General features: G+C 42.6%; 1 protein-coding gene across 1 annotated transcript in view; it reads right to left on the bottom strand.

The window, feature by feature from the left end:
• The window catches only part of ppm1f (protein phosphatase, Mg2+/Mn2+ dependent, 1F), a 76286-nt gene extending 54974 nt beyond the window's left edge, over positions 1-21312 (bottom strand). Inside the window, exon 1 of the mRNA XM_078226842.1 lies at positions 21016-21312. Within this exon, the coding sequence (XP_078082968.1) occupies positions 21016-21221 (206 nt within the window). The 5' untranslated portion in view covers positions 21222-21312. The remainder of the gene's footprint in view (positions 1-21015) is intronic.
• Positions 21313-21745: the final 433 nt, after the last annotated feature.

Genomic DNA, 21745 nt, shown 5'->3' with positions numbered 1-21745 from the left:
TCACTAGGTCAAAATCCTGCAACTCTCTCCCTAACAGCAGTGATTCAAGGCGGCAGCTCACCACTATCTTCTCAAAGCCAATTAGGGATGGGCAGCAGGTCTGGCTAGCAACACCCACATCCCTGGAATGAATAAAACAGAACCACCATTGAATCTCTGCACTCGAAGACACGGACTTTCATCCTTGCCCAGCTTCACCAACTCCCGTAACTCTACCAAATTAACTTTAAGATTCCCAACATAAATTTCTCTATTCTTCCAATTCGAGATAAAAGCTTGAGCTCTAGCTTATTGCAATTAAAGAGCCAGCCGTTTGGTGCACTCCAGAACCTTTCCAAAACTACTTTGCCTTCCTGCCTATCTTCCCTCCTTTTAAACGCCTATGATTTATTCCATTGTCCAATGCTTTTGGCTCCCAAACCTAATAAATAATTTTTCGCTTGGGATACAACTCTTTCTCGCAAAGCATTTCATATTCTTTCACAAGGGGTACTTTATAAATTCAAGCTGTTTCACATACAGCGTGACATCTTCAATTGTCCTCTTCCCTTTCCGAGTGTATAACGTTATATATGCTCTAATGAATATCTGAATTATGTTTATGTGATGCCTGCCACTCGAGACAGTCCAAAATGGTTCATAACCCATCGAGTACCTTGGAAATATAGCCACTATTGTAGTATAGAAAAAAAAACCAAAACTGCACAGCAAGGATCCACAAATGACAGATAATCTGCTTTGCTGTGATGTTGGCTAAATGACAAATGTTTGCTAAAATACTAGGAGAACTCCCTGCTCCTCTTCAAGCAATGCCGTTTTCACCCAAAAGAGCAGCATGGCTTTGTTTAAAGTGGAACAGGGAGTTCTCCCAGTATCATGGCAAGCATTTGTCATTTAGTCAACATCAGTTTTATATTTCGTCCAAAAGGTGGCACCTCCAGCTATGCAGCACTCCCTCAGTATTGCAATGAACTTAGTTGGCCATTTCAGTATGGGGTAATTACATGGATCTCATTATCATATTTCCTGTAGGGAACATTAAATAGCAGACAGGACCTGAACTCCAGATAATTTTCCCTCTTTCGTTCTCGTGGATGTGACAAGCAATCTTTGTGTTCCTGCCACTCACCGACATCAGCCAGCTTAGCAGAGATGAAGCCTGAGATCCTGCTGTTGCATATGTCTCAGTATCACATTATATGCTGCATTTAAAAATTGGATCATTGGAAGGAAAATGCTTAGTCAGTCTGTCTCCTTTGTGCATCACCAAAAGACTCAACATCTCTTCCTATTAAAACAATGTTCCATTACAAACCTAAATAAACTGCATTTATGAGCAGTTCAGAGGGAAAGCAATACAATTAACACTTGCTCTGTAACATCTGACAGAAAAGTTTGAATCTCAGGGGACAATGACTGTTTACAGCCAGAAGATGCTTACAGGAAGTGATTTGTGTTTCCTTTAAGCATATATCAGGAAAGCAACAGGAAACTACTGCATATATTCTTTCCCAATGTCATATTATTCATTGAAAACAGGAGACTCCTCTGTGCAACCAAACAGCAAAGTGCAAGACCACAAGCATGGAGAAACAAGATAGCCTGCCCTTAAGCAGATCACCGATCGGGCGGGGAGGTGCAGTTTTCATCAGTTCATCGTTTTTTGCACACCACCATTTTTGTATTTGAATGCTGGGGTAAATGGGAGACGACAATCTACCTGCTTAATAGGATGCACCATGGACTGCAGTTAGGATGGAATTCTGGACTTTTCCGACATACCATGATAGGGAATTCAGGAGAGAGCTGAGACTTGATGGTAATGTTGTGTATCCATGCAACACAAGCTGGATTTTCAGATGGGCCTAGATGTTTTGATTTGTCACATGTATTAAGTGAAAAGTACTGTTTCTTGCGTGCTATACAGACAAAGTATACCATTCATAGAGAAGGAAAAGAGAGAGTGCAGAATGTGTTACAGTCATAGCTAGGGTGTAGAGAAAGATCAACTTAATGCAAGGGAAGTCCATTCAAAAGTCTGACTGCAGCAGGGAAGAAGCTGTTCTTGAATTGGTTGGTACGTGACCTCAGACTTTTGTATCTTTTTCCTGACAGAAGGTGGAAGAGAGAATGTCAGGGATGTGTGGGGTCCTTAATTATGCTGGCTGCTTTGCCGAGGCAGCAGGAAGTGTAGACAGAGCCTATGGATGGGAGGCTGGTTTGCATGATGGATCGGGCTACATTCACGACCAAGTTCCTTGCGGTCTTGGGCAGAGCAGGAGACATGCCAAGCTGTGATACAACCAGAAAGAATGCTTTCTATGGTGCATCTGTAAAAGTTGGAGAGTCGGGGGGGGGGGGGGGGGGAGGGGGGGGGGGGGGGGGGGGGAAAGGAGGAGACCCAGGACAGGTTGCTGGTGATCTGGGCATCTAAAAGCTTGAAGCCCTCGACCCTGCTGATGTAGACAGGATGTGGAGATGCCGGCGTTGGACTGGGGTAAGCACAGTAAGAAGTCTGTGGTATTTGCTACCAAATAAACCTGTTGGACTTTAACCTGGTGTTGTGAGACTTCTTACGATGTAGACAGGGGCATGCTCTCCTTTACGCTTTCTGAAGTTGATGACAATCTCCTTCATTTCGTTGACATTGAGGGAGAGATTAATGTTGCCACACCAGTTCACCAGATTCTCTATCTCATGTGACTCCAGACCCACAGCAAAATTGTTTAGCAAGTCACTCAGATACATCAAAAGTCATCAAAAGGTTGAAGAATAAAACCCAAATGACCATCTGGCATGAATCTCACCACTGACCACAATATTCTTTGGTAACACTATTATTGACCCAGCAGCCAAGTCCTGGAGAACGTAATTGCCTGATGGATCTTCAGCAGGTGGTGAAATCTTGGTGGTTGGCGGGGGGGGGGGGTGGTGTTGAACCTAGTTCTCACCAATTTAACTGAAGGCCTGTCTTCTTCTGAAGGACACCATCCGCTGTGTTGTGTAGCACTGTCATGAGGCGGTGGGCCATCAGCAGCAACAACTCACCAAGGCTCCTTCAACTGCACCTTCCAAACCTGCAATCGCTACCACCTATAAAGGGGAGGGCAGTAGGTGCATGGGAACATCACCACATGCAAGTTCCCTTCCAAGTCTCTCATCAACCTGACTTGGAACTATATTGCTGTTCTTTCACTGTTGCCAGTAAAAATTCTGGAACTCCCTCCCAAACAACATTGTGTACTATGATACTGTGCCTTTAAAAAATGTACATCATGTTTCTTGTTAAGGGGTACATTTAAAATTGAGCTGTTTTACACAGTGCTGATTTGTCTGGACAACATCCAACTCCATATTGAGAACACAAAATAACTGATCTTAGCTAATGGTGTGTTCGTCTAAACAGAGCTTATACATTTGCGCTTCTTTTGGGGTTTCGGGGTAGAGTTTTGATTAGGTCGATTGGAGTCTTGTTAATGGGCTCAGCTGAGCTTGCAGACAGTGTTTAAAAGCGTCAGTTACTGCCTAGTTCTGTCTCTGAGGTTGTCAGAAGACAGGTGTGTGTGTGTCCCTCCCTCCAGCTGTGCTCTGAGAACTATAGGCCTGGCAATCTAATTACAAGCACGTAAGCCGGTGTTTGCAAACTGATTTTGAAGATAGGTTTTAAGCCTGCAAGAGGAATATTGCTCGAATTGGAACTCATAGGGATAGGTTAGCAGTTAATTGTATCTGGTCATGTTTAAGCATTGTTCAAATGTTAAATGTTAAGCTAATTCATTTGTAATAGTTAAACTTTGTTAAACAAAGTTTGTTTAATAAAAGCTTCTTCGTTTGTCAGTAGAATCACATCATATCCTCACATTAATGACAAAATAGCAAATAGTTGGGGTCTAATCTAACAATTTTAAAAAATCTATCATGCAACGTGGGCATCGCTGGCTAGCCAGCATTTATTGTCCATCCCTAGTTGCCTTTGAGAAGGTGGTGGTGAGCTGCCTTCTTGAAATGCTGCAGTCCACGTGTTGTGGGTTGACCCACAATACCATTAGAGAGGGAATTCCAGGATTTTGACCACTTGATTGTGAAGGAACGGCGATATATTTCCAAGTCAGGATGATGAGTGGCTTGGAAGGGAACTTGCAGGTGGTGGTGTTAACCACCTACATCAAGTATTGAGTGGATAATCCAAAACTTTAGCAACAGTCACATAAGTACTGTGGTTACAAGAACAGGTCAGAGGATGGATATTTGGCACAAGTGCCTCACCGCCCAATTTCCCAAAGCCAGTACACCATCTACAAGACACAAGTCAGGTGTGGGATGAAATACTATCACTTGCCTGAATGGGGACAGCTCCAATATAATTCAAGCTTGACAACATCCAGTACAAAGCTTGATCAGCACCCCATCCACCATCTTGAATAGTCATTCCATCACCAGCACAGTAGTTAGAATGTCTACAATTGCTACATCTTTATTTGAAAACGCCTCCTGAACTGATTACTTCCACGAGGAGAAAAAGGACAGCAGAACACCACCACCCGCAAGCTACATACCATCCCTGACCTGGAAACGTATCACTATTTCTTTGGTGTCGCTGGGTTTAAATTCTGGAACTCCTTAACAGCACTGAGTGCACCTACACCATAGATTGCAGCACTTAAAAGGTAGGAGCTCACCAACTTCATGGGCAGTTAAGAGATGGCAAAATGCTGGCCTCAACAGTAATACCCACATCCAGAACCAAAAAAAAAAAATCAGAAATGAACCATTGTACTTTCCTAATATTTCAGATGAAGCTTGGGCTTCCATTTGCACATGGAAGCATTGTCAACTGAAGGCCAATTTTAATTCTCAGTTTCTCACAGGTAAAAATTGAATTACCATTCCTGAATGGTTTCCTGAATAGATAGAAGTTGACTTCTCTTAAATTATATATTTAATCAGACGTTGGATTTTAATCTTATGATATGCCAAGATATTCAACAACATAGGTTAAACATATACAGTAATGTTTTCTCTGTTATACCTAACCATACATCTCAACTTCTACTTCTGGAGGACTACCCATTACACCAGTTTGCCATTCCAACATCCTACATCAATGTTCCTTTTGGTCCCTTGTCAAATAATCCTGAATCATTGGGATTCTGTGTTGTCTCTACATTGAGCATATTCACCTACAGGTTACTACTGATAACTTTTTCTTTACACTTACACATATAATTCTATAATAATTTGATTTAAGCAATACAAATAACAGCAGTGAGAAAGTTTAGTGCCAAAATCTGGCAATTGGAATTAAAGTACACCAAGTTCAGGTATCCAGACCGATAGGCAGGAACTTATTAGGACCTCTAAGAGCTAATGAAGTACTTCCAAAATGTTGTCAATCTTCTAATGTAGGAAATGCAACAGCCAATTTGTGCAAAGCAAGATCCCACAGATAGCAATGCGATAATTTGTTTGTGATGCTGGCAAGGGATAATAAATATCCGGATACTGGGGAAAATTCTCCTGCTCTTCAAAATGTGTGGCTTTTGCTACCAAATAAACCTGTTGGACTTTAACCTGGTGTTGTTAAACTTCTTACTGTACTTCAAAATAACGCCATGTAACCTTTTGCACATACACTACTACACACTGGAATTACAGCATAAATTGTGCTCAGATCTCTGGAGTCAAATCTGAGCCAGTCTTTTGACTCAGAGGCAAGGATGCCATCATGGAGCCATAACCAATGCATCTGTTTGATTAGTCACATGATTTGTAGTGACAGACATTCGTGGGTTTTTCCCTCTCTTCATTCAGGACTGTAAGCAAGCAAGACTCATCTAATAAAATTCAACTGGTTAATAGCAACCAAGATCAATACAAAATTTACAATTCTTGACTTACAGGTAACAACTTGATGAAAGAAAAGATCACTATCAATGACCAGAGATATTCAAGTTAACAGCGCATAATTTCTAATTTTTAACCCTTCATAGCTGACACAAAGTGGCTTTATTGACTTTGTACTGGAGATCCTAAGGTTTCAATCCAATAGTGGTGCGTCCATTTGGCACAAGGACAAAACAAGAATTACAGCGCGTCAGGCCTTTAGGAGCAATGTGAGAGCAAGAGTTAATTAACATTTTGTGTTCACTTAATTTCAGTGCAGTAAATAATTCAAGGCATGGCTGCTCACACCCGAAGTAAATCCTGTACCAGGTGGGGTTTCCAGTATGCCACCATGTCCTGGACAATGCACATGTCAAAAACCTGAGCACACGTCTTAGAAGTCAATCAAGGAGCAGCTAGTGTCACTGAGGTGAATTCATAAGGATAAGAGTTATTTGGTTAGCACGTTTCAGAAGGCACTCACCCCACACAAAGTGCAGGCAGAGGGACTAGGTGGCCACCAGACAGACAAGCGAGAGAAAGCAGGTACTCCCCAAGGACATCCCATTTTCTAACAGGTACTCAGTTCTATGAACAGGTACCAATGGTGGAAAGAAGGTTCCTCTGGAGAGAGCAGCGAGAGTCATGACCAGAACACTATGGGTGACAATGCAGGGAGGGAAGAGAAAAGACATGGGAGCAATTGTGGTAGGTAGAGTTTAACAAACAAGGCTGATGAGCTGAAGGCACAGATAATAGGTACATGGCAGCACAGTATTATAACAGAAACTTGGCTTAAAGAGGGGCAGTTCAATATTCCTGGATAGAGTTTTCAGACAGGACAGAGAGAGGGTGAACATCATTAGTTAAATAATAACAGCTGCAAAGAGGAATAATACAAGGCCATATGGTGCAGCTTAAGAGGGGCAGCCACATTACCAGGAGTGTCCTATAGACTCCCCCCCAAATAGAGAGAGGGGGAATCGAAGAGCAAATATGTATGCAAATTTCTGAGTACAAAAATAATAGGGCAATAATAGTTGGGGACTTCAGATATCCCTAATATCAGCTGGGATACAAACAGTGTAACGGACACAGAGAACATAAAAGTCTTGAACTGTATTCAAGAGGACTGCATGAGTCAGCACAAAACAAGCTCAAGAGGGAACACAAATGTAGATTCAGTCTTAGGAAATAAGTTGGGCAATTGAATGAAATAGCAGTGGGGCACCATTTTGGAAATAATCATAATATAGTTAGATTTAGCATGATTATAGAAAAGGATAAAAATAGGAGTGAAAGTTCTAAATTAGGGAAAGCTAATTTTTACAAAGCTGAGAGGTGATCAGGTAAAAGTGGTTTGGTGACAGCTATTTGAAAGGAAATCAGTGACAGACCAGTGGCAAGCATTCAAATGTGACATTCTATGAGTATATGCATAGACATATCCCCATAAAGAAAAAAGGGCAGTACTGCCAAATCTAGAGCTCCCTGGCTACCCAGAAGCATGATGTGGAGATGCCGGCGTTGGACTGGGGTAAACACAGTAAGAGTTTTAACAACACCAGGTTAAAGTCCAACAGGTTTATTTGGTAGCAAATACCATTAGCTTTCAGAGCACTGCTCCTTTGTCAGATGGAGTGGAAATCTGCTCTCAAACAGGGCACAGAGACACAAAATCAGGTTACAGAATACTGATTAGAATGCGAATCTCTACAGCCAACCAGGTCTTAAAGATACAGACAATGTGAGTGGAGGGAGCATTAAGCACAGGTTAAAGAGATGTGTATGGTCTCCAGACAGGACTGTCTGGAGACAATACACATCTCTTTAACCTGTGCTTAATGCTCCACTCCATCTGACGAAGGAGCAGCACTCCGAAAGCTAATGGTATTTGCTACCAAATAAACCTGTTGGACTTTAACCTGGTGTTGTTAAAACTCTTACTGTGTTTACCCAGAAGCATGCAGGGACAAGATAAAGCAGAAAAAGAAAGCTCATGACAGTTACAAAACACTTAGTAAGCCTAGAGGAATTAGGGAAGTAAAAGAGGAAATTAGGGAAGCAAAGATATATGTGTTTTCATTGATTATACCTGCCAAAGATGGTTTCAGTATATTAAGAGCAGGAGGATAACCAAGGAAAGGGTAGGCCCTATCCATGATGTACACGGTTACTTATGCTTGAGTGCAGATGACATCAGCAGGGTTCTTAATGAATACTTTGTCTTCACGAAAGGAGGGAAGAGGCAGCCATTCGAGTTAAAGATGAGAATTGTGAACTATTAGATACAATAAGCATAATGAGACAGACAGTAGTGGAGGGATATCTTTGAAGGTGGATATATCACCAGGGCTAAATACATCATCTCCCAGATGTTAAAGGAAATCAGGGAGGAAATAGCAGCTGCTCTGAAGATTATCTTCCAATCCTCAGTAGATGCAAGGTTAAGGCAAGATACCAGAGGTCAGGAGGTCTGCAAACATTGTGCCATTATTTAAAAAGAGTGCAAGAAATAGGCCACATAATTTTCAGCCACTCAGACTTCACTGGTGAGCAAATTACAATCAATTCTGAGAAACAGGATAAACCTTCAATTAGAAAGGAACATATGAACCAGGGATAGTCAGCCTGGTTTTGTTAGGGTCATACTAAATTAACCAAATTGTTTTGAGGAAGCAACAAGGAGGATAGATGAGGATAGTGCAGCGGATGTTGACTATATTTTAGTAAGGCATTTGACAAGGTCCCACATGGCAGACTGGTCAGAAAAGTAAAAGTCCACAAGATACAGGGGGATGTGGGAAGGTAGTTCCAAATTGTTTGAATGACAGAAAATGAAGGGTAATGGTTCTTGTGACTGGAATGGGGCTGTATTGAAGATACTGCTTTAAGCACAATATTAGCCATTGACCAGTTGGCTTCCAGACAACAAATCACCACTTAGTAACATATGCAGTCAACTCCTAGACATCTCACTCAGTGATGTGTCCAGCCAACTCTCCCAATACTTACTTAATGGCACACCACTTTACTCAGTGTCCTGTCAACTCTTACTATAATCACACAAGAATACCTAGTTAGCAATTTTTTCACACTGCTCTAAAGCACTAGCAGTGAGCTATATTTCTCCTAAAAATAACTCTTGCTACCTCAACTCTCCTTTGAAAAGCTTTTTAAAATCCATCACTTTGATAGTGTCTTCCTCATTTCATTGCTGTGCTCCAGCATTGTCATATGTGCAAGGAATGTTCCAATTGGGGCTGCATGGTGGCACAGTGGTTAGCACTGCTGCCTCAGTGCCAGGGACCCAGGTTCGACTCCCGGCTTGGGTCACTGTCTGTGTGGAGTTTGCACGTTCTCCCAGTGTGTGTGTGGGTTTCCTCCGGGTGCTCCAGTTTCCTCCCACAGTCTGAAAGACGTGCTGGTTAGGTTCTTTGGCCATGCTAAATTCTTCCTCAGTGTACCCGAACTGGTACTGCATTGTGGTGACTAGGGGCTTTTCACATCAACTTCATTGCAGTGTTAATGTAAGCCTACTTGTGACATTAATAAATAAACTTAAATTGTCAAAGGTAATCAGTTAGTTTTACAAAATGAAAATTTTCATTGTAAAACTGTGGAAATCTCTTATTGGTCTTCTGCAGCTCCTGCCATCGAGGGGGAATGGGAGTGCATACTCACCATGGAGCATATAACTGGGAAAGAACTCATGAAGGTTTAGCAGTTATAAGTGACGATTGGACAAGATCTTTTTGAAACACAATGCTGGCTTTGTGGCCTGTTTTTGTACCAAATCTTACTTCCTTTTCAGCATGTTGCATTCACAGGTCACCAAATGCAAAAACTACAGGAATATAACTGCCGCCCAAAATGAAGTTGCATTCCAATTCAGAGTTCAGATCTAAAAGTGCTACATGCTTCAGATACATTTTCCACCCACGCTGCCCACAGTTCATATTGCTAAATAGCTCCTCCCATGCTCCCACATAAATTTTCAGGATTCAATTTTCTGCTCCATTCTTCATTTATCTTACCTTCAGGAGTTCTTCTGCACACACAGCACAGAGTCATTTTATCAACACATTCACTCAGTATATTTGCCCCTTAATGCACAGTACAAAGCTAACAACACACACACGGTTCCTTGCAAGTGCAAACAATGTAAAAATGCATCTTCCTCCCTGGATATTGCACAAGCAGCTTTTTGGGTTGTTGAACTGAATGGAATTCTGTAAATATAAACATGCCATGGTTTGTTGAAATTGGGCAGGTTCAGGTTGAAATGTATGAATGCAACTCCAGTTGTCAGTCAAGTTTGCATGTTTCCCCAATTAACACCACTTGAGCAGGCTGTCCGTCAAGAAGCTGCCAATTATTAACTGATCTCATTCAATCAAAAGAACACGTTATGCATCATTAAATTTGGGGAGTTCCAAACAAAAAGGACTTGATCTGAATAGTTTGCATTCTCAACAGTTTCAAAACAGCTGCCAAATGGCTGAAATGACAACAAAAACACTACTTACTACGATCAGTTTCATCACTATCACACAGGATACAAAAGGAACAGACGCAATTACTATATATCCTGTCAGATAGAAATTCTAAATTAATACCAACAAGTTGCAGACTGCATGCCACATGGTGTTCTTTCGTCTTGGGAATCCATTATTTAGTCCAGAATCCAAATGCATGCAAGGTACTTTTTAAATTAAAAACCGACTATTGAAATTAAAAGCACAGTACTTCTGCCACTGGATATTTAGACTTGGTAGCTTAGTCTGCTAACCTCAATAACAGATGAGCCATCTGTAGAAGGCCCTCGGGGAGACCAAAAGAAGGTCATCAAGTTGATGGTCCACAAGTAGCAGCTGATGTTTTTCTCACCACCACCAGCCAAGTTAAGTCTTGGGGCATGTTTAAAAGTGCTGGCAATGAGGTAGCCTGTCAAAATTCTTTGTTCAAAGATTGAATGGATTTGATTTATTGTCACATGTGTTGATATACAATGAAAAGTATTGTTTCTTGCACACTATACAGACAGAAAGAATACCATTCATAGACAAGGAAAGGAGAGTGCAGAATGTAGTGTTACAGTCATAGCTAGGGTGCAGAGAAAGATCAATTTAATGCGAGGCAGGTCCATACAAAAGTGTGATGGCAAAAGGGAAGCTGTTCTCGAGTCGGTTGGTTTGTGTACTCAGACTTTTGTATCTTTTTCCCCCGACGGAAGGTGGTGGAAAAGAGTATGTCTGGGTTGCGTGGGGTCCTTAATTACGCTGGCTGCTTTTCCGAGGCTGGAATTGAATTCCAGAAGGCTGGAATTGAACCAGGTCTCTGGCGCTGAGGCAGCAGTGCTAACCACGGTGCCACCTTCATTTTGTTGACACTGAGGGAGAGATTATTGCCATCGCACCAGTTCATCAAATTCGCTATCTCTTTCCTGTACTCCATCTCGTCATTGACCCCACTATGGTGGGGTCATCAGCAAACTTGAAAATAGAGTTGGAGGGGAATTTGGCCACACAGTCATAGGTGTATAAGTATAGCAAGGGGCTGAGGACACAGCCTTGTGGGGCACCGGTGTTGAGGTGCTGTTGGTGCCTATCCTTACTGATTGAGGTCTGTGGGCTAGGAAGTTCAGGGTCCAGTCACAGAGGGAGGAGCCAAGCCCCAGGCCAGAGTTTGGAGATGAGTTTCATAGGAATAATGGTGTTGAAGCATACCAGGACCCACCATCTCCCCTGTACAATCTTAGGGCATTATGTACCCAATGCATTGTGGTCAAAGGTATTCTGCATAAACATCTCTACAAGAGACATGTGATATGGCATGGTCCAACTGGCTAGAACGTACCACAGCAATGTAGCCTGATCTATATTTTACAACACTGGGGACTGAACCTCAGCATGCAGTGACACTTGGTGCTCACTTACAGGGAGTCTACACAGCTTCATACAGCCACATTCAAGAGTGGCCAACAGCATGAAGTCTACAATTTCTCCCGCTTGTCTATTAGTGTATCATGCTCTTACAGACACAGTCCATTCTCAATTTCCAGATAAAGCAGAAGATAGCTTGTGTGATCATCATGGTGCAGGAATGGGGTCTCGTCCAGACCTTTGCCACATGCAGGAAAATCAACTGGACTCACCACAAACAGTGGCTACAAGAGGTCAGAGGCTAGGAATACTGCGGCGAGTAACTCCCGACTCCCCAAAGCCTAACCACCATCCACAAGACAAGTCAGGAGTGTGATGGAATACTCTCCACTTGCCTGGATGGGTGCAGCTCCAACAGCAGTCAAGAAGCCTGACACCATCCAGGACAAAGCAGCCCGCTTGATCGGCACCACATCTACAAACATTCAATCCCTCCACCACCGACACTCAGTAGCAGCAGCGTGTACCATCTACAAGGTGCACTGCAGCAATTCACAGGAGATAGCACTTTATGGGTTACAAGTCCAGCTTGATTGGTGTGGAAGGACAGGGTACCAGTGGAAAGAATCATTATATCCCATTGGTCAGTCACCATCCACCTCAGAGGGCAGTCCCAGTCAATAAGGTTAGCATTAACCTTCCTCTATGGGTGCAAGAGGATTAGGGACATTATCCCAACAAGCAGATGTTAAAGGGCACCATGAAGAAAAAAGTGAAGTTTTCCTGGCTAGGAAACTGGAAAGTCAGAACTGTGCCCTGGGATACACAAGGACCTGCAGTCAGATAGTGTATTTCAGATGTCACGCGAGTTACACAAGTTAATCATATCAACATAGCTGCCCTCCATGAGAGAGATAGGCTAACACTGGGGATCAAAATGAGGTCTAATGAGCACCATGAATATAGAGCAGGTTTTGCGGTCAACATTATGTAGATAATGGAAATACATGTCACAACCTCTGAACAACTACCACTTCCTCTACCATCAGATGGTTCTTTTGTCACCATCATCTGCGCTTATGCACCAACCATACATGCCAATAGTGAAGACAAAGATTGCTTCTATGACATTAAATGGTATGCTGGAACATTTGCTGTGTGGGGAAGTTATTTTTATTTGGTGACTTTGACACAAAAGTTGTGTTTAGACAGAGTTCCATGGCAAACTGTGCCTCATTCATCATGGTATTGGCAGGATTAACAAAAAATGGTCAACAGCCACTACAAGGTTTTGCATTACCAACACCACCTTCCATGGCAGACATCAGCACTAGGTGTCATGATGTCATCCGAGGTCTCACAGCAGCACAAACCTGACCATCACTAAAAGATGTGATCTGTGCAGTATTCAGTGCCGACTGCAATACTGACCACTCACTTAGCAAAGGCAAGTTGAAAATTCAACACAAGGCCAAGCACAATGGCATTTCACGCAATGTGTCTTGATCATAGAACTTCTGTATGCTGATTACAAAACAGACCAGCTCCAAAGGTTTTTGTTGCCTGCATCATGTTCTCCCTTGCTGCCAGTGTCAAGAAAACTGTAATTATGTGACAGGGTGCTGAGTTTCCACCTGCAATCAGACTGTGGACAGCATGGTGACACAGTGGTTATCACTGCTGCCTCACAGAGCCAGGGACCCGGGTTCTATTCCCAGCTTGGCTCGCTGTCCGTGTAGAGGCTGCACGTTCCCCGTATCTGCGTAGGTTTCCTCTGGGTCCTCTGGTTTTGTCTCTCAGTCTGAAAGATGTGCTGGTTAGGTGTAATGGCCATGCTAAATTCTCCCTCAGTATACCCGAACAGGTGCCAAAGTGTGGCGACTAGGGGATTTTCACAGCAACTTCATTGCAGTGTTAATGCAAGCCTACTTGTGACACCAATAAATAAACTTTTAAAAATTCAATAACACCACTGGAAGTAGTCTGTGAATTTGGATCTATTTTGATGGACAACTAGTCTCCTGATGAAGAGCTCAGCACATGCATTAGAAAGGCAGCAACCAACCAAATAGGCATGAAAAACACAACATTCTGATCCATAGGACCAAGATGCTTATCTAATAAGGCCCATCTCCTCAGCACATTGCCTAACTAAAGTATAATTCTTAATAGCTCGCAATCTCCATTGTTCCAATTTAAAGCAATATCCCCATAGACATGCACCCTTCTCAGTATTAGTTAGAACAAAAAACAAGTATGCTCGCATGGTGCTAGATTTCCAGCCTTTTAACACTTCTGGACAGGGATTCAGACAGCATTTTGCATAGATAGATATACCCTCAAAGAGCAATTCTGAGAAAGAAACACTCATACAGCAGAATCTCAAAAAAAAGAGACTTGACTCCTGGCAGATTCCAATCTCTCAACTCAAAGCAGCATCTAATAAGTAACTAAGCTTGAATTCTCTAATTTCACCTAGTCATAATACCCTAACCTGTCAAACTAATCAAGCCCTACTCTGCAAAAGTGTTCCAAGCATTATTTTATACAACACATTTCTTACTGTTACACAGCACAACTTTAACCCATACATTCTCGTCAGCCATGACCCAAGTGGAAACACTCTTGCCCGAGTCAAATTGTTCCGGGTTCCAGTCCAACTCCAGACTTGAGCATAAAAATCTAGGCTGACACTATGATGCATTACCGAGGGAGTGCTTTTGGATGAAACACTAAGCCCCCTTAGTTAGCATTAAAATCCCATGGAACTACCTGAAAGAAGAAAGAAGTTGAAGTTACTCCTCATACTTATAGGTAATATTCATCACTCAATCAATATGCCTAAAAAAATGTAGTTATCATCACATTGCTATTTGTAGGAGCTTCCTGCATGCAAATTAACTGTTTCCTATGTTACAAGAGTAGGTACACTAAAACAAATTCCGCAATTTGATGTAAAACATTGAAATGTCCTGAGACCATGAAATGTTCCGCAGCCTCAACACCAGGCACCAAGGTTTGATTCCGACCTTGGGTGACTGTGTGGCGATTGCATGTTCTCCCTGTGTCTGTGTAGAGATTGCTCTGCGTGCTCCGGTTTCTTCCCACAGTCCAAAATGTGCAGGTTAGGTAGATTGGCAGGTTAAATACATGGGGTTACAGGGACAGGGCCCGAGTAAGACGCTCCATCAGAGAGTCAGTACAGACTCAATGGGCCAAATGGCCTCCTTCTGCACTGTAGGAACTCTATGAAGTGTATGAATGCAAATCTTTCTTCCTTTTACATTTTTCTCAGGAATTCTCCTGATCGCAAATGCCTCCGCCAGCTAAAAAAAAGATTGACAGATCAACCTATTTCTTAAAAATAAGTTACAATAATTATTTCAGTAAGTTTACAAAAGGCTGTAAAGAGTTCCCAATGATCAGACCTGTTAATGCTCTGACCTTGGTATGATTTTCTGTATAGCCACTTTTACAGATGTCAACAGAATGTGTTGCTTGACACTACAGGAGCTCAAGTCATGGTCTCCTGCCCCCACCCCAAAATAGTTATGCACTGAAACACCTCCTCCTCTCTGTCTCCCCACCCCGCCCCCAAGCCAAAAATCCTCCTAGTGCGTGTGACCACCAGAGGGTGGAACAAGACATTGCCAGAATTCCTCACATTCCAAACCGTACAGTGGACATTCTTTCCTGGCAGGGGACTTAACACTAGTGGAGCTATCATTAACATCTGTTGTTATTTCCAGCACCTGGTAACTATAAAAGAGCAAAAGGGGAAATAAAAAGCACAATACAAAAGGCAGGCCAACAACAGAGGCTGATTTATGTGGCGGCAAATACCAAGACTGGTCTAGCCACAGAAAGCAATACTATATAATTACTTACACATACCAACACGCAAGAGTCAAAAGCTAGGTGACAAAATCTACCAACACAATGTATCTAATGTACTCACTACAGAGGGCAATATTATACAAGTTGGCACAGATTTGATGTTGGCAAAAATTAAAAATAGAAGTAAACTTGATTTAAAATTACAAAGGGAAATATATCTATATTCTGGTGTTTAGATTCTAGTTCAACCACAGATAAGATATAATCTAAAAGAATTTGGTACAATAGTATAGTTCATGAAAAGCCAGGCAGTGTGCCTTAATGACTATCGTCCAGTGGTTCTGACACCCATCCAATATGAAGTGCTTCAAAAGGTTAGTCATGGCACAAATCAATTCTGGCCTCCCCGATTGCCTGGATCCACTACAGTTCACCTACCACCGCAACAAGTCCACAGCAGGCGCCATCTCCCTGGCCCTGCACTTAATTCTGGAACACTTAGGTAACAAAGACACCCATGTCCGACTCCTATTTATTGACTACAGCTCAACCTTCAACACAATTATTCCTACAAAACCCATTGCCAAACTCCATGGCCTGGGGCTCGGCTCCTCCCTCTGCGACTGGATCCTGAACTTCCTAACTCACAGACCGCAATCAGTGAGCATAGGCAACGCCACCACCTCCACGATCATCCTCAACACCAGTGCCCCACAAGGCTGTGTCCTCAGCCCTTTACTATACTCCTTATACATCTATGACTGAGCTCAAATTCCCTTCCAACACAATTTTCAAGTTTGCTGATGACACCACTATAGTAGGTTGGATCTCAAACAATGACGAGGCGGAGTATCTGGTGAACTGGTGTGACAACAATAATCTCTCCCTCAATGTCAACAAAACGAAGGAGACAGTCATCGACTTCAGGAAGTGTAGTGAACAACATGCCTCTGTCTATATCAATGGGGACAACGTAGAAATGGTCGAGAACTTCAGGTTTTTAGGTGCCCAGATCATCAATAGCCTGTTTTGGTCCCTCCACAGTAAGAAGTCTCACAACACCAGGTTAAAGTCCAACAGGTTTATTTGGTAGCAAAAGCCACTAGCTTTCGGAGTGCTGCCCCTTCGTCAGGTCCCACTTACCTGACGAAGGGACAGCGCTCTGAAAGCTAGTGGCTTTTGCTACCAAATAAACCTGTTGGACTTTAACCTGTTGTGAGGCTTCTTACTGTGTTTACCCCAGTCCAACGCCAGCATCTCCACATCATTGGTCCCTCCATGCAGACGCTATAGTTAAGGCCCACCAACACCTCTCTGAAGACTAAGGAAATTTGGCATGTCTGCTACAACTTTCACCAACGTTTACAGATGGACCATAGAAAGCATTCTTTCTGGTTGTATCACAGCTTGGTATGGCTCCTGCTCTGTCGAAGACCAAATGAAATTACAAAGGCTTGTGAATGAAACCCAATCCATTACACAAACCAGCCTTCCACCCATTGACATCGTCTACACTTCTCGCTGCCTCAGAAAAGCAGCCAGAACATACTCTCTTCCACATTCTTTCGTCAGGAAAAAGATGCAAAAGTCTGAGGACACATACCAACCAATTTAAGAACAACTGTTTCCCTGCTTTTGAATGGACCATACTTTGCATTAAGTTGATCCTTCTCTAAACCTTAGCTATAACTGTAACATTACATTCTGCACCCTCTCCTTTCCTTCTGTGTACAGTATGCTTTGTCTGTATAGTGCACTAGAAATGCTATTTTTCACTGTATACTAATTCATGTGACAATAAAAAATCAAATCAAACCCAACATATTGGATGCTGACACAGAACCTTTAGTAACTTCCTTTTGGGTGAGGGATTGAGTTTATTTTTCTTCAGAACAGCTAAGTGCTAGTATTTTCTAGTTTAGTCACCCATCAAAAGGCAAAAATGATATAAACTACTTTGGTGCCTGTTTCATGAAGAAAAGGATAAATCAAATTCCCGAAAAATCCTCAACCAGGCCCTCTGTATTAGCATGCTCCTCCAGCCAAACATACACACCTCCCACCCACAAACAGAATCTAGACATTGAAAATACATGTCAGAGGCTGCAGAGAAATTCTCCGTCTTGCTTGTAGAATTTAAAGCAATGTGATCGAATCAACTGAAGATAATCCAACTCCAAATTAAGATGCATTCTCTATCAACAACCTCAAGGATGCAACTGAATTGTCAACTCAAGCACAACAGCCATGGTTATTGCTGCTTATGTTAAACTATCCCATCTATTTCAGGGACACACAACCCTTTGCACCTCAACATTCATTAATCCAAGAGTACTGTTTTGTCTCTGCCTCAGAAAAGGTCAAATATTGAACGAAACTCACTTGCGAAACAAGGATTACTGGGACATAATAGAAATTGGCACGTCAGCACAATTCCTCAAGTGGTTTGCACACCCAGCCACCATCAGAATCAAATTCATTATGCTGCGAGTAATATACCAAAGAGCTAAACATTTTGCCCTCAGTCTCAAATATTGCAATCAAATTTTACTTGGTAGATTACCTGCATGTTACACTAATCCTTGTTTAAAACATCCTTGTGCAGAATTGTGGCACTTCATGGGATACAATTGCAGATGTAATGGGTTAAGTTGGACGGTTCAGAAGAAGGAAACACCAAAGCTGGCAAAGTGCGAGACAAAAAGCCAGCTGACAAAAAAAGGAAACAAATTCCTTTATCTTTTATAAACACAAGAGCACACAAAAAAATCAAAGGAAATAGCAAGGTTCTAACCCTTACTAGCACAGAGGATTTTGTTTCCCCAATTCTTATCCAAATAAGCAGGAATTGAAACTGAATTCTCAGCCAAATAATAATGGTTTCCATCTATCACAAGTTCTTTATGAATCCTTGGAATTTTCAAAAAACATTAATTTCTGTATCAGTTCTTTTTATTGTGCACTTAAAGTCTGTCATAATTATCAATTGTATTGAGATTGCCTTTTCTTGGACTTCATGAAATACAAGTGTTAGTGCTAATTTCATGAAGTGGTCAATTCTGCTCTAGTTCTGTATGGATTAGTAGGTGCAATGTAATCTATGAAGTAAAATCTGGCTGCTGTAATTCGATTTATTACAGTTTCCACTTGCTCAGAACTGTTGTTGCCCTTTTCATTGATTTTGAATTTATGTTGGATTGTTCAGAAATAGAAGAGGTTGAGAAATTAGAGCAAGAATTTGTAGAAGCTCCGCTGTCAGAAATATTTACTTATCTCAGTAATAGCTGCTACATCCTTATTTGAACAATAGCTGCTGTACCTTCAGGAAATCTTTAGTGCTCCCACCCAGTTGCCTAACTGAACTAAAATGCTGTGGGCCTCCTTAATTTTTCAAAAAAAACTGTTATAACAAAATACAAAAAAAGTGTTATAGCAAACCAAAGCTTTCATGTCAAAGGTAACAAACTGTTCCACCACAATTTGGAATTGTTTGCAGAATATTTATAAACCTGTAAATCGATAAAAAATAATTGAAATATATACTCAAAAGTTTTTTTTCCTGCCCCAGGGTAAACTGTACAGACAAAAATAAACCCAAACACTAGAAACCATAAATGGAAAGTGAACAAAAATGTAACCTTTCATCAAATGATGTAGCACAGAAGGAGGCAATTCAGCCCCGTATTGGCATTTTCAACTTAGTTCCACCCTGCCCTTTCTCACAGCCTTGTACTTTTTCCCTATAAATGATTATTTTTGGCAAAGATGCAAATCCTGGAATCTTTTAAAAGGATTTAACATTGGGAGAGAGATCAAGTGGACTTAAAAATGTGAGTAATTTTATTTAGAATATTGTTGATTATTTTAAAACATTGTGGGGGGTCTCAGCTTCTGTGGTGCAACTTGTCACAATTGTCAAAACATGAACAGAGTTTTCAGAGCAGGTTGCCGGATGTGGATTGGCCTGAAGTCTCCTTTGTCAGATGAAAGTTAACTACAATGCTGAAAAAAAATGTTAAGAGCAATCAGAGAAAAGTCTCAAGCCCTCTTTTTAGGGAACGATGTGACTTTTCAATTTTACCTTATTCGTTTCATGATCCTAATTAGCTTTCTGCTCCAGATTGACTTCCAATTTCAACATTCGCTGTGTGGGATGCGAACAGCAGGTCCCCAGTACACTATCCAGGATCCCAATTCCAGCGACAATGGCACTTTACTATTGTGTGCAGTTCTGGTCACCTCACTATAAGAAGGATGTGGAAGCCCTGGAAAGAGTGCAGAGGAGATTTACCAGGATGCTGCCTGGTTTGGAGGGTAGGTCTTATGAGGAAAGGTTGAGGGAGCTAGGGCTGTTCTCTCTGGAGCGGAGGAGGCTGAGGGGAGACTTAATAGAGGTTTATAAAATGATGAAGGGGATAGATAGAGTGAACGTTCAAAGACTATTTCCTCGGGTGGATGGAGCTATTACAAGGGGGCAAAACTACAGGGCTCATGGTGGGAGATATAGGAAGGATATCAGAGGTAGGTTCGTTATGCAGAGAGTGGTTGGGGTGTGGAATGGACTGCCTGCAGTGATAGTGGAGTCAGACACTTTAGGAACATTTAAGCGGTTATTGGATAGGCACATGGAGCACACCAGGATGATAGGGAGTGGGATAGCTTGATCTTGGTTTCAGATAAAGCTCAGCACAACATCGTGGGCCGAAGGGCCTGTTCTGTGCTGTATCGTTCTATGTTCTATGTTTACCACAGCTTCCCTTCTGCATGCTAACTTTTGTGTTTCATGTACAATGACACCCAGATCCCTCTGTACCACAGCACCTTGCAATCTCAGTATTTAAATATTCAATTTTGCTGTTCTTCTCAAAGTGGTCAGCTCACATTTTAACATATTATACTGTATCTGCCAAATCTTTATCCACGCACTTATCTATATCCTTTTTCGACTGTGCATCAAGTCACTTCCTACCTATTTTGTATCAGCAGCAAATTTGGCTACAATAAGTCCCTTCATCCAAGTCATTAATATAGCCTGCAAATGCTTAAGGCCTCAACACTGATCCCTGCAATAACCCACTAGTTAGTTTACCAATCTAAGATACATTATCCCAAGTGCTCACCGTTCCTCCATCCATGACAATATCACCCCAACATGAGCTCTTAACTTCAGTCATAATCTTTTAGGAAATGCCTTTTGGAAATGCAAATAGAGCACATTGCAGCCACTGGTCCACCTTACTTGTTCAATCCTCAAAGAAACCTTAAAAGGTTGGTCAAACGTTTCATGCATTCCATACAGCTTCCTCCCCGAGTAACCCTGACCGTAAAGCTGATGGTGGCAGCTCAGAGTAAACGTGCTGCGGTTATTTATCGGAGAAGTGGGCATTCCAGCCCCAGCCTGCACACTCACCTGTCCCGCAGCAGCTTCAGCCCCATTTCGGCGCACTCCCCCTCCAGCTCATCCCTGCTCAGCACGGGGCTTTGCAGGCGCACGGGTAACGAGTCCTCAGGGCCTAGGGGAGTCGGAAACTCTTGCACGAAGGAGTCCAAGAGCTGCTGCACATCCTTGTCCTCCGGTGCCACCACCGTCCCGCCCTTCTCCGGTGCGGCAGTCATTGCTGCTTCATGCCCAGTCCCTCTAGGTCATTGCCAGCGGCGGACTAACCAACAGCTCACGCGCCTCCAACTGTCAGCCACCCGCTGGCAACAGGACTGCGCAGGTGTGATTATCCCAACCCCGCCCACCCTTCAATAACGCATGCGCTTCCTTCAAAGGCACCTCGCCCAACCCTAATAACGCATGCGCTCGGGTTGGCAACACTCGCCCCGCCCACCCTTAAATAACGCACGCGTTCTAGTTACGCACCACGCCCACCCCAGTCTAACGCTTGCGCTCTGCTCACCCAGCTTCGCCCCGCCCACCCTAGTCAAACGCTTGCGCTCTGCTAACCCAGTTTAGCCCCTCCCATCCCAATTTAACGCTTGCGCTCTGGTTACCCAGTTTCGCCCCGCCCACCCCAATTTAACGCTGGCGCTCTGCTAACCCAGTTTTTAGCCCCGCCCACCCCAGTCTAACGCATGCTCTCTGAATACCGTGACGGAGCCGCAGTGTACGGTGCGGTGAGTTCTTGCTGGAAAAT

Source organism: Mustelus asterias, chromosome 13 (genome assembly GCF_964213995.1).
Source record: "Mustelus asterias chromosome 13, sMusAst1.hap1.1, whole genome shotgun sequence".
In the NCBI taxonomy this organism is placed as follows: Eukaryota; Metazoa; Chordata; class Chondrichthyes; order Carcharhiniformes; family Triakidae; genus Mustelus; species Mustelus asterias.
This window is presented reverse-complemented; position numbering and strand designations above follow the sequence as displayed.